At 50.3% G+C, this 12,812-nt stretch overlaps 1 protein-coding gene across 2 annotated transcripts in view; it reads left to right on the forward strand.

Moving 5' to 3' along the window:
- Positions 1–6,361: 6,361 nt before the first annotated feature.
- The window catches only part of EVL (Enah/Vasp-like), a 146,761-nt gene continuing 140,310 nt past the window's right edge, over positions 6,362–12,812 (forward strand). For both annotated transcript variants that reach the window (XM_080593207.1, XM_080593211.1), the window contains exon 1: positions 6,362–6,605. In XM_080593207.1, the coding sequence (XP_080449333.1) occupies positions 6,601–6,605 (5 nt within the window). In that variant the 5' untranslated portion in view covers positions 6,362–6,600. The remainder of the gene's footprint in view (positions 6,606–12,812) is intronic.

Raw genomic sequence — 12,812 nt, forward strand, 5'->3', positions numbered from 1 at the left:
TGCAAGTGAATTTATATTAAAAATCAAATGATAAAAATTCTCTTAGGAAGAAAACTTGTAAAATGGATTTTTTTGCTATTCTAATTAATACAAGGTCATATTTCTTACGTGAAAAGCTTGGATGAAATTTGTTCTTCACAAAAATTAATTTCAGAAAATACTATTTATTTCCCCTTAAAATGATTATTAACGTGATGAGTTTGTTAGGGGAAGACCCTTTTTTGCAAAGGTTAGTAGTTCTCATTTCTTCATGTTCTGTTCTGAGAAGCAGGAGGTCTTTCTGCTGTGTTTTCTCCTACATCCCTGGGACTGTTGACAAATCACTCGACTGCATCCTCAAAAATTCTACAGATGGCAGGGAAAATGTCACTTTAATTACTAGTGAAAAGAACAGACTTAGGAGAAACCTAAATAGAAATCTTTTCCTTCCATTACTGGCCTGGATTCGTAGCCGTGCTGGAGCAGTCTCGTTACTTCCATGCTGCTCTGGCGCTGCGGCGGGCTGCTCTGCAGACGAGATGCCCCAGGCCAGATCGCTGCATAGCCCAAAAGGTGGGAGATAAGGAACCGGTTCCTGAGGTAAGGACAGAATTGAACCGAGGTCTGTCTGCTTCTGGATGAATGTGGCTGGCTGCGGGATGAGTGAGTACATTAGCCGTTCATGTTCTTACTGAGACAGATTTATGTTTCTCCTTAGTCGGGCAGTTCTGCTGCAATTTCATTTTTTCTAATGGAACAACTCTGGCCCCTGAATTCATTAGACAAACCTAGAATGTGATCATTTACACTGAGGTATTGAGGGCAGCTTGCCGAAAGCTCCAACCTAGCACTAAATTTGGTAGACCTGTTCTCATTTGCATCAGTGGTGGCTCGCTTATGAAAGCCACCTGGGGGACCTTTGTCAATCAAGGCTGCTTCTCAGCACTGGGGGTTCTCCTTGCTTTCCTGCCACCGGTGGAAGTGTAAGCAGGAATCTCCTCTTGACAGAGCACCGTGAGACTGTTGGTGTCACTGCGTCTGTAGGCACTTCCTTTGGACTTTGTATTTTGTCTGTGTGCTTACTAAAGTTTGATATCTCCATGAAAAGTGGTTCCTCCCCACCAGTTCCACAGTCCTACTTTAGCACAGGTTTGTTTTACCACCTTTTGGCTCTCCACAAGTTACATTAAATTAATTTTGACATATATCCATAGTGAAATTCTGCACCTTAGTCTCTCTCTTCAGCTCTAGTCCAAGGTGCTGAGGTTATAACCACGAGAATGGCTGCCTGTTTTCTGGGTGTCTGTGCGAGCGAGTGCGATTTTAGCAGAAGTTTCTAAGAGATGAACATTTGTAAAATCTGACCTGTGGAATTACCTAGAATAAACATTTAGCCAGAGGGAGGAAAATTCAGCTGCTCTGTGAAGTCTGGTTATCAGCACTACATGTGCTAAGTTTGCTCTGGATTCCAGACTGCAGGGTAAAGAAATCTCCTTCAGGCTGTTCAGTCACCATGGCTAGAAAGCAAAAATTAACAGGCTGGATCAGTTTTGCATTAGATTATTGTAATTTGTCACTGCCTCACGTTGCCCTTGCACTGCTGAGACATGTTAAAGAGGGAACTGTCTGCTTGAGGCAGCCCGAAGAGAACACTTTTCTCTGCAAAATCAATCGCCTTGGCTGTTCATTCTGGATTCAGTTTCTCATTAAGATAAATGTCAACATTTTAGGGCTCCTTCCTTCCTGCCCAGCTTCTCCTTTTCAGCAACTTCCATTGACATCATAATTCCGAATTTATGACATCAGTGTGTAACCACAGGGGAGGGGGCTATGCCAGAGGTTCAAGTGTTTTGGCCTCATTACAGCACCTAAAAAGAGCAGAAGCTGAGCTCTGAGAGTCTCTGTCTAGGGTTTGAACAGTTGGAGAGCAAGCTGACAGGAGGCTCACTTTAAGTGAAAAGCCCTCTGGCATTTCCCGTATGCGCAGCTCCCGTTCGGCAGAAAATCTGGCCACACACAGTTCAGCAGCCTGTAGAGTCCTGATTGTTGCTGGCTTCACGAGCACGGCATTGCCTCCGTGCTGAGATCTTTTGGACTGGATTTGGGTGAGAACACCGCTGCTTTTGTTACCCCTCCATGAGAAGCCTGGCCTCTACCTAAAAAGTTCAAGCCCAAACACTCTTAACTTTCCAAGAGTGGGGCCGACGGGATTTTAATAATGATAGAACAACAGAATGAAACAGCCGCTTGCCAGGCTCAGGATTGCTGCTTCTGCAAGAGATGCAGCTTGTCCTCTGAGGGCACTACGTTGTCGCCTGGCGTGGAAGATGCCATATCAAAACACAAGCTTTGGGAATGCTGTAAAGGGGCTACGCCGTAAGCCCCAGATAAAGTTAGTTGTTAGAAGCAGAACTGGAATTGTCAGGGTTGTTTACATTTCCCATTCCTGCCCTTCTGCCCTCGCCCTGGAATGAAAACATCTCTGGAAGCGTGGAGGTTGGACCCCTGTTCTCTCAGAGTACCGCAGGACGATGCGTGGTCTTTGGAAACACCCATAATGGTTTGGCCTTTACACCCTGGGTGCCTGTGTGCACGTGGGTTACTGGTATCTATGCTTTCAGCTCTGTGTAAAAGCTCCAAGAGAAGCTGACTGGTGGCCTTGAGCAGATAACACCAGAGCAGATCCCCAGGGTCTCCATGCATAGCTGAGCTCCTTCCAGCTTCCTGGAAGGCTGCAGCTTCCTGCACGAGCCTTTTTTGTGACTGTAAACCATGATCTCCTGAGGCTTAACTGGAAAAATAACAGTGCTGGCGGGCTCCTCCCTTTCCGAGAGCATGTAATGGCCTGAGGACCATCCCGCACCGAGGTCTCGAGAGTGCGTTCGGACCCACCCTCATCTCCCATCTTCACTGGAGGAAATATAATACAAACAAAAATCGGAGTACACCATCAGTGTATTTGTTCTTGCCCGCTCTCTGCCTTTTCTTATGCTATCTCCCCCTCATCTTCCTCCCCTTCTTTGTTCTTTCCTCTCTTCATTTCTGCCCTTTTCACCTAGTTTTCTCTCCTTTTCTTGTTCAAAAAATCCTAAACTTCTGTGTTTCCCTCATTTTCCTTTAGTCTTTATTCTCTTGTTCCCTTTAGTTCCTGCCAGACCTTTCTGCCATTTTGTCTCATTGTTCCAGTCTCTTTTCATCCTTTCTCCTCCTTTCGCAAGCCTGGATGAAGTCTTGCTGAAGAAATGCCATTGTCCAGGACTCTCCTGTTGCTGCCCTGCTGCAGCTTCTTTGATGCATCGCGGCCTCTGTCTGCTCTTTCAGCAGCCAGCTCTGCACCAGGGGAGCCTTTGGGGGCTGAATTTGGTAATTACACTCCCTCTGCCCCAGCAAGGCAGCCCAACCGGATCCCAGCTTTGGCAAAGTCACCAGTCACCTTGCCATCTATGTAGAATTTTTTTAGAGTTAAATTCACGTGGGTGTTTCTGGGCATTGTGTGTCTTCCTTGCACTGATCTGGGATTTTAGTCGGTCTATTGAATTCCTCTGAAAGGTGACTTCCACGAGGCTAGAAAGAAAGAAAACTGATTTGGAAACTTGTTTTCTCTGAAAAGAGCTACTTTTTGTGGCCAAGCAGGCAGGAAAGCCTGAGGCTTTGAAAGGAAAGCTCCGAGGCAGACAAATTCATTGGGAAAGAAAGTCACCACAAGGCCCTGGCTGCGCTGGCGGGTGGTTGGCTCACAGAAAAACAGCTCGGTGACCTTGAGCTCCTGATATGAAGATATTTACAGAGAATATTGCCCCGGGCTGTGTGACTGTTCAAGGAAGGTCTCCTCCTTCTCCCCCACTGAGGTGAAGCCTTTGAAGCACCAACCAGCAGCCCCTGGGCAGTTGTTGCAGCAGGGCCCGTGGGGGCAGATCCACCAGGGTTTGCCCCGCAGGAGGTTTCTGCCAGGAAAGACGAGTCCTGAAGGGCCGCACGTTTCCTTGTGCAGCTCCTGGGCTGTGCGGGAGGCTGTGCTACAGGGAGAGCTGCAGGGGGGAGCAGGGAAGGCAGCGACCCCACTGGGATACAGGTACGCCCCAATGGGCCAGGTACACCCTGGGCGAAGGGGAGGTGAATCAGCCAGTCTGCAGGCTGAGCTTACCTACGTTTTCATACGGGTGAACAGACCTAAGTCTCTTAGAACACATAGATCTGTGATAGCAATGTAGTGTAAGATCTGTCCAGGCAAAACTCAGTTTAATCATTTCTTTCAGACAACAAAGTGATCAGGTGGACAGGTCAAACGCCAGCCCCAGGAATGCTGGTGCAAAAGCCACATGAATTCTGATAAAACTGAGATTTCTAACACTGCTCTCTTTATTTCTGTGCCTTTAGGAGCCAGCAAGATTGATATATGTAACAGTGCACATGATTTCTTCTCCTTTTCTCTCTTTCTTCCTAATATGAGAATTAATAAAGTGACCGGTGTCATTGACCAGTAACCTCTGCATTTCTGCACCAGTCCTCAAACCACTCCTTGGGCAACCAAGGCTCCCAGCCCTTTCGGAGGGCAGACGCTGCACACGTTTATAGCCCCTGAGGTGCTGCAACTTGCCCACAGCTCTTCCCGGGCGGCAGTGCAGGCACACAGCCCCAAGGGCTGCAAACCAAGCCTTTCCCCAGCCAGTTGCTTGCAGTCCCTGCTGCGCGTGGCTGGACGTGTCGGTGGCATGTATTGTTCAAAGTGTCATCTATTTGTGAACCGAGCGAGTCCCTCTGCAACGGCAGGTGCCCCTCACGCTGTGAAGTGGACGTGCCTGGATAAAAGTCTTTGTGGGAGATGCTTGTGCCTACTCCGGTTTTGTATCTCCGCCATGGCATGGTTTACGTATGCGTCTTTGCCTGTTTGATTTGTGACTGTTTTAAACCTAGCTTAAGGAAATTACATTAAAAAAATTATGAATGTGCCCACATATGGATTTACTCTTAATGATGATTTAAGTTCTAGTGCAATCACCATGCAACTTTCTAGTTTAATAAGCATCCTCCTTGCCTTATGCTATCCCCCATATTCTGCATGAGCTGGTCAGTGACCCACACTCTAAAGGATTAGTCAGATGATAGAAATGAGAAAATAGCCTTTATTTTTGCTCATTAGTTCCTCATAAGCTTGCTACCCTTGGCAACCCCATCACAAATTATATGGAAGAGTTTCTACAAGCCGCTGTCAGAGAGTGGAGGCTGCATATCAGATCAGTGGTCTGACACGATTTTTAATTTATACAAGCCACGTATATTGTTCCTGACAGGAAATTTAGGATAATTGCTTGTAAGAAGTGACTGTTAGCTTTGGTTTCAACCAGATGAGGAGACTCCTTAGCAGTAAGGGGAGCTCCTCTAGGAGAGCCCTTCTCTGTCAGAAGTGAGCGTATGCTGACTGATGGGGTACTGGGGAAGGGGACGGCACAGGCTGGGCTCTGTGCTAATGAGGCACAGAAGGAGGGAGCGGGTCCCTGCCCCTGATTCTGTCCCTAATTAGTTTTTTAACATTTTAAGGACCACTGAAAGTAGCAGTTACAGATACGCATTAGCTACCAAGAAACAAGCAAGGCCCTGAATAAAAGGCACAGATATTACTCCTGCTGCGTTTTCTGTCGCTGTCGTCTGTTGTCGTTGCCATTGCAGTGCATTTTCATTTAGAAGTGGAGCTGCAGCAGGTGGGTCTCAGGGAGTGATCAAAGCAGCGTTGATTGGGACATGGACACGCTGGGGGGTGGCAGGGATCACCTCAGCTCCAAACACGACGCACACACCTGTGGTACCTGCCTGGCTCTGCGACTACACGGCTGTTGGATTTGTTGGCTGGTTGTTTCAACGTCCACTTTGGGTGACACAGAACTGGGGGAGACCTGCGGGTGCTGCAACCACAGATTTCCAGCGTGAAGGGCCTTCACCCTTTGGGGAAGTGACGGCGAAGTTATGGGGACCTATGTATGGAACACCTGAGAAATGACCAAGTGTTTCATCCCGCATCGCGCCAGGTCCCTGAGGAAACCTGAACGGTGCCGCATCCAACACCGCCTCTTCCAGGTGGGCGGGAAGGGGCAAAGAGATGTGGGGAGGGTCGGGGGGGCCCAAACCCCGGTGTTCCCTCAGAGAAACCGTTCCCATTTGGGGGCGGTGGGCACCCCGGGGTGGGTCTGGGTGTGTGTGGAGCGCCCCGGGGCGGGTCTGGGGAGGGTGGGAGCACCCCGGGGTGTGTCGGGCCGCTGGGGGGCGACAAGAAGGAGCCGGGGGGGGGGACACGGGGGGACGCCGGGCCGGGCCCCCCGCGGAGGCTGCGCGGGGAGGGGCGGCCCCACCGCGCGTGGGTGCGGAGCGGGGCGGGAGGCGGCGGCGCCGCTTTGTCCTGCCCACCCGCGCCCCCCCCGCGCTCACACCCACACCCCCACACCCCCACAGCCGCTCGCACACACGCAGCGCAGCCGGCAGGGAGCCGGCAACATGGCCGGGCCGGCGGAGGGGCCGCCCGCCGCCGCCGCGCTGCCCGGGTAAGGGGCGAGTGGGGCGGCCCCCCCCCCCCCACCCCAAAACCCGGACGCTCCCCCCCCCGTTACGGCCCCCGCCGCCTCCGGGAAGATGAGGTGAGTGTGTGTGCGGGGACGCGCGGCTCCTCCCGTGTCGGTGTCACGCCGTGTGTGTGAGGGGGGGGTAAGATGGATGGTGCGGGTGGGTGGTGACATCGGAGGCGCGGTTTCGGCTGTCGCTGCCTCGAGCCGCCCGGCGGGTACAAAGGCTGTAAGCAGGCGGTGGGGAGCCGGGGGGGGGGCTCCCGGCTTCGGGCTGCAGCTCCCCGGGGGGACCGAGCCGCCGGCACAGCCCCCGGGGGCGAGACTTGTGGCGAGCCGCCCTTTCTGCTCCCCCGTCTGGGCAGGCAGCCTCCCAGCCCGCAGGTTTCCCTCTCCCCAGGCCGGCCTGTCCCTAACAGAAAAGGGAAAGGGTCTGCTCCGGGCGGGCGAGCGCCCGGTGGAAGGAAGGCGTTGCTTGTTGTGGTTCGTCCTCCCCCAGACCTCGCTCTTTCCTCCTCAGTTGAGGAGTTGACTCGAGCTGTCAGTATCTCGGAGCAACGCAGCCTCTGATTCAGCTAACGCCGGTGGTTCTTTCCACCGAGTTGTTATCTTTAGAAAGGTAAAAGCACTTCGGGAAACGTTAAAAATGGAAGTAACGGCCGCCTTTCTGCGGTGCATAATCCCCGAATCGCAAGGTTTGCGTTGCTCCTGGAAGTCCGGCTGAATGCATTGACGGCTGCATTTGCTCCCGACGCTACCACGTGGGCCAAAGGCTTGGAGGCGCAATTACATGCGTGTCTGTCTTACCGTCGGTTTCCTTCACTTGCTTTAAATGTTGTCACTGGGGAGGGCTGAAAAGCACACAGGTGCGCAGCGCCATGCGACCGGTGTCCTGCACCTCTCCGGTCAGCGCACAGAAAGCACATCGCCCTCGTCTCACCTGGTCTGCTCACGGGGCTGCTCGGGGACCACCAAACGCAGCACCTGGCAGCCGAGTTTCCCCTCGCTCCCTCCCCTCCGTCAGCGGAGCTGCTCCCCAGGACTCGGCCTCTTCGCCCTGTAGGTGACCGGTAAGCACACCTCGTGCCCCAAGCGGGCGCCACGGGGCTGGCTGGAAGCTGGCACGGTTGTGAGGCTGCTCCGTGCGAGCACACGCAGTCGGTGGGTGTGCTTTGTGGTGGGAGAGGTAGCAGGAAGGAGGGAGACCCAAAGACAGGCTGCGAATTGGAGCGCCGTAATAATCCCCATCGGAGGAGGTGCGAGCCATTCTGGAAAGAAAAAGCAGCTTGCCCCCAGGAAGGGCTTTGTGGTTTCCCTGTTTCCTCACGGCTGATGGTGATGGATGGACAGACAGACGGACAGAAGGGGTGCTCCTCTAGGCTGGGCCCCTCGTGCTGGGCTGTGCCCGTTTGGGCAGGGGGCAGCGCCTGAAGTTGGGCCACGTGCGCTGTGGATGCTTCTTGGCGTAGCTGCTCCTCCGCGTCTCGCCCATGTGATGCTCGCAGTCTGCAAGTGTGCCACCCGTACAGCGGTCCTGTCTCGCCAATACTGTACCTCAATGTACGGGCTTGCGCTGTCTTTCTAAATGAGCTTCTGCTTTTAAAGGTTTCTGTTTCTGATTTTTTCCTTGCTCGTATAGTCTTTACTCTATGGGTACTACTTACCAGTAAATATATGTCTGCAAATCACCTAAAACCCTTTTCAGTGACAATTCCTGTTTAACAAATCTAGGCTATATAATTCCAAAGGGCCCTGGCAGGCTATAAAGTCATTTAATAAAAACCTTCTTAAAACATTTGCTTAGCCACGTGTGTTTTATTTATATTGCATTTTGTGGTGAATAAATTGCAGTGCCGTTCTTTGCACCATTGCTATGTGGCAGTTATATGATGCTTGCCATTTTTAAGTAAAAATTTCCATTTATATTTTGATAATTTCTTTATGTCTTTACTTCAAAGGCATAAAATGCGTGTGTAGTGGGTGTACCACAGGCCTTAGTACTAAAAGATTATAATAGACATTTTATCTCAAAAGTGGTTTATGATTCCTGGGTGGAAAATGCTGAACTGCAGAGGTGTTATTACTTCTTAGTATATAAAAATATTGCTGTAGTACAATAAATATTGAGGTTATTCTACAGCAGATAGTCCCTTATTCTTGCAGGTAACAGAATTGTCTCATATTTGGGATGAGACAATGTATCTGAATATTACTGCAGATAAAATAAGATTTGTACGTTCTATCAGCGTGAGTGTAACCTCGCATTTGTTAGTCAGAAATGTAGTTTATAAGGATCTGTGTTTCAGGGGTCTCTCATGAAAAGTAAAAACCAGCTATAGCGTATCGTGTGCATGCTTGAAAAAAAAATCTTCACAGTGTCTCTCTTAGCCATGCTGTTAAGTTGGCTACATGTGCTACAGTCCTAAATTTGGCTACATGTGCTACAGTCCTAAATTTGGCTACATGTGCTACAGTCCTAAATTCAAAGCATAAACTTGGTTTAGTAGCAAGAACCATAGATGTTTCTTTCTTTTTAAACCTTTTGTTTTGGACATAAACAAGCGAAGCCTTTACATTTGATCCAATCAACACAAAGCGTAGAGCATTTCATTTTCTTCCACGTTTTCTGCTCACGAAGCAGTTCCTGAGGTAATTCACGAGGTTTGCCAAAGGTTTTGATTTGCTTGGGGGCTAACGGGAGCTATAGGTATGCATTGTTAGTTACTAAGGTTTCTTTGTCTTCTTTACTCCTTTTTTTCTGTTTCTCTCCATAACAAATCAGAGAGAATGTGTTGTTTCCATTTATAATGTCTCTGGAATTGGGGTTGCTGACCTTGTTGGACTAGCGGCCCATGTAGCCCAGCGTGCTGTCCCCTGTAGGAAACTCGTAGCATCCCCTGAGATGGATAACAAACTCAAGTCGTCTGTAAAGTCCCATTTAGCCCTGTCGCTGGTAATTGATTTCTGAGCTGGAGCAGTATGTTTGCAACTTAGTTTAATTCTGTCAGACTCGGAACTTGAGAAACCCCGTCCTGTCCTTTTCTGACTGCTGCTCCTTGCCTTGGCTTGGAGGCGCGCCGTGGCCGAGCTGTCACACCGCCTTGCCTTGCGTGGAGGTTGGTGGCCCTTCAAGACAAACCTGTGCCACGCAGTTCCACCCGTGTCATCCGTGAGAAAACGCCCAGCCCCTTGGCTGTTGTTTCATCAGCAAGATCCCAAGCGTGGATGCGATGCTGCAGGCAGAAAATTGCTTTTGTGGCTCTGCTCAGGTCCTCGGAGGGGTGCTCTGGCTCTGGCTGCGGACAGCCCCTTTGTCAGCAGATGCTGTACCTCTGCTGAGGGTGCAGCGCGGTGGCTGTGCCCGTGCAGACACAGTGGCCACGGTCCTTCTGCAGCCAGGCAATGCCGGCTGGCCTTCAACATGCCCTTGGTGTAAGGAAACGCGAGCAGGCAGGCCGGTTATATCACTTTTATTCTCATTGTTACTCTGTGTGCTTAAAAAATAAACTTACTTTCCTGTCTCTAAAATGAGGTACAAACTCTGGACATCTTTTTGTTCATTCCCTCTTTTTGGAAACCTTTTGTCTTCTGTTCCTGTAATGATACAGCCGAGGCTGAGCATAATTTATAAAAGTGAGGGCGTGCATGTCTGTAACTTAGTGTTGTGGCTGTGTGTGGCGTTTCACTCCTGTGCTGTTCTGGATCACTCGGGCTCTGTTAAGTAACAGACATCCTAATGCAGAACAGCTCTGTTGGAAGTGTGTCATGGTTAAAGGTGTCTGCGTGTTCCTTCTTTGTACCGAGCCAGGTGCTTGCATTTGACAGTACAACACTTGTCTCTTTGTGAATATTTACGTTTTCTGTAAAGAAGCATCAAAACCTTTCCAAAAGTGCAAATACAGTTTAGGCTCAATTAGTTCCCTGAGACTTGCAGGCTAGCAGTTTTGTGGTTTCTTTTTTTTCTTTTTCTTGCTATCCATGCACTGCACGAGATGAGCAATATCAAACCGCTTTAGAAAAGATTTCTAAAGCTGCTGCCAAAGTGAAATGAATCCTGACTAATGCTTAGTCCTAATAATTACAGAATTAAAATAAAAGAAATTGAATGAGCTATAGATTTTCTGTATCTAAAAAGTTCAGTGTAGATACTTGTGTTTGCTGAATCTGCATCTGAATCTTAGGGTTATCTCATCTGCTTTCTATTTACATTAAAAAATAAATACAACTAGATCATTCCTATATTGTCCTTCATTGCAGTGGAAACCGCCCTGGTGTATGTCGGTGGTGTGCCTCCGAGAGGACGGGGAGTTTCAGGATGTGTGTTCTGCGCTTTTCATGGTCATTTCAGGACGCTTGGGATCCATCATCCTTTCCCCCTTTTCTTTGCCTCAGCCCTGTGTCTGGTTGCAGTTTCTCAGGAGTGCCGAGCAGAGGGGAGGCAGCTGCGCCACGCTGCTCTGTCTCACCCCTTCCATCTCCCTTGGGCAGGTTTCATCCGCAGCTCCCCAAGACTTCCACCTCCGTCTGCTTTTCGATCTGACGCCTTACAACGAGGGGAAGCGACCAAAAGATGCGCTCGAGTGTTTGGGCGGCGAGGCTGCCCTCCCTGCAGCCGCGGCACGAGGAGGAGAGGCCAGGCCTCTGCCCGAGGTCCCTGGGGAGAGCCGTGGCAGCACCCAGCGGTGCGTGGGCTGGCGTGCCTCGCTCCTGGCAAAGTGTACGCGCAGGCTGTTGGCCAGCACCTGGGAGATGTTTCCAGCTGTAGGAAGCGGTGTTACGTGCTGCTTCACCCGGTACACCGAGGGTAAACGCTGGTTCTCCCGGGGACGGCTCCGTGCCCATGGGTGTGTGCGCACATCCCTCCGTGGTGCTCAAGCTGTGTCTCAGGCTGGGCTGTGACTGTGTGAAATCAAAAATTCATCAAATTTGTTATTTTTTTCCTGTCTTTTCATTTCTGGAATATTTACCACCACACAACTTTCCTTCCAGTGAGACTGTTTTTGTGTTGAAGTAAACATGAAGAATGATATTGACAGTCTTTCTAAAATGATCCTTGGCTTTAAGGTTATAAAGGTGTTAAAAATATCTGTTTTTTAATCAGAGAAGACAGACGGGGCAAGTCCTTACCAAAAATCAGAGCCTGGAAACCTCCTCCACATTTCTGTTTGCCAGAAGTGCCATTCTGCAGCATCACAGCAACTAAGGAAGCGTTACACTTTGCTGGGTGTTTCACAGTTGTTGAGTGGGAGAGACATGTGGGGGCTAGAAAGTTTGGATTTGCCTTCCTGAGGCAAGCCTGAAGGCCTGATGTTTGTCTCAAGTTCAGGGTTAACTTACGCATTTCTTTTGTGCTCTGGTTTCTGTCACCCAAGCTGTGCCAGTTTGGCCATTTGCAGCTTGGTAGGGTGAACGGGATCATTACGTCCTTGCCTGCAAAGACAGAAGGTAATTCCCACCTTCCACACATGAAGAGCCTACATGTACAGGGTAGGAAGCAAGGGTCCCCTGGCGCCACCAGAAATGTTCATGGAACCATTTATCCAGGGAATGCTATTACTGCGACTTAGCATTTGGTATTTACTAAGATGATAGCCCTGCCATTCCTCTTATCCACCACAAACTCTTCTGCCCGGGCTCCCCAGTGCTTGCGTTACAAACCGTGAGCCCAGCCAGCAGTGCGGATGAGCGTTTTTGACGACTGACCACGCGCCCAGTGCAATCAAGGACTTCACGGCAGGAGGTTGTTCCTCAGTTATCCATGCTGCTGACCAGGAAGTCAACACCCCTCCTTATATCGCTAAACCTCCCTCCCCACCTGAATTTCCTGGGGGTTTTGATGCCATCGCCCACCAGCCAGCACAAGGCTTGACCAGGTTGCCCAGAGAAGCGGTGGAGGCTCCTTCTCTGGAGATATTCAAACCCTGCCTGTATGCCATCCTGCGCATGTGCTCTAGGTGACCCTGCTGGGCAGCGGGGTTGGACTAGGTGATCTCCTGAGGTCCCTTCCAGCCTCGGCCATGCTGTGACTCTGTGACCCATTTCTCCGGAAGGCCCTCGCTTTTTGGGCGCAGGTCTCGGGTAGGTGAGCAATTCATTCCTCAGGCAGTAGGTGTCATTCCTGCAGCTTGAGATCTCGGTATTCTCTCCTCCTTCAGCTCACGTAGGTGCTGAGAAGGACAGACACGATTTGCTGAAAAAATCTATGAATAAAAAGCTGTGTAGAACAGCTCAGCTTGGTGTAGTACTGCGAATCGTAGCGTGCCGCGGGATCCCACGGATGCC

The sequence above is a fragment of the Anser brachyrhynchus genome (genome assembly GCF_964034855.1).
Source record: "Anser brachyrhynchus genome assembly, chromosome: 5".
In the NCBI taxonomy this organism is placed as follows: Eukaryota; Metazoa; Chordata; class Aves; order Anseriformes; family Anatidae; genus Anser; species Anser brachyrhynchus.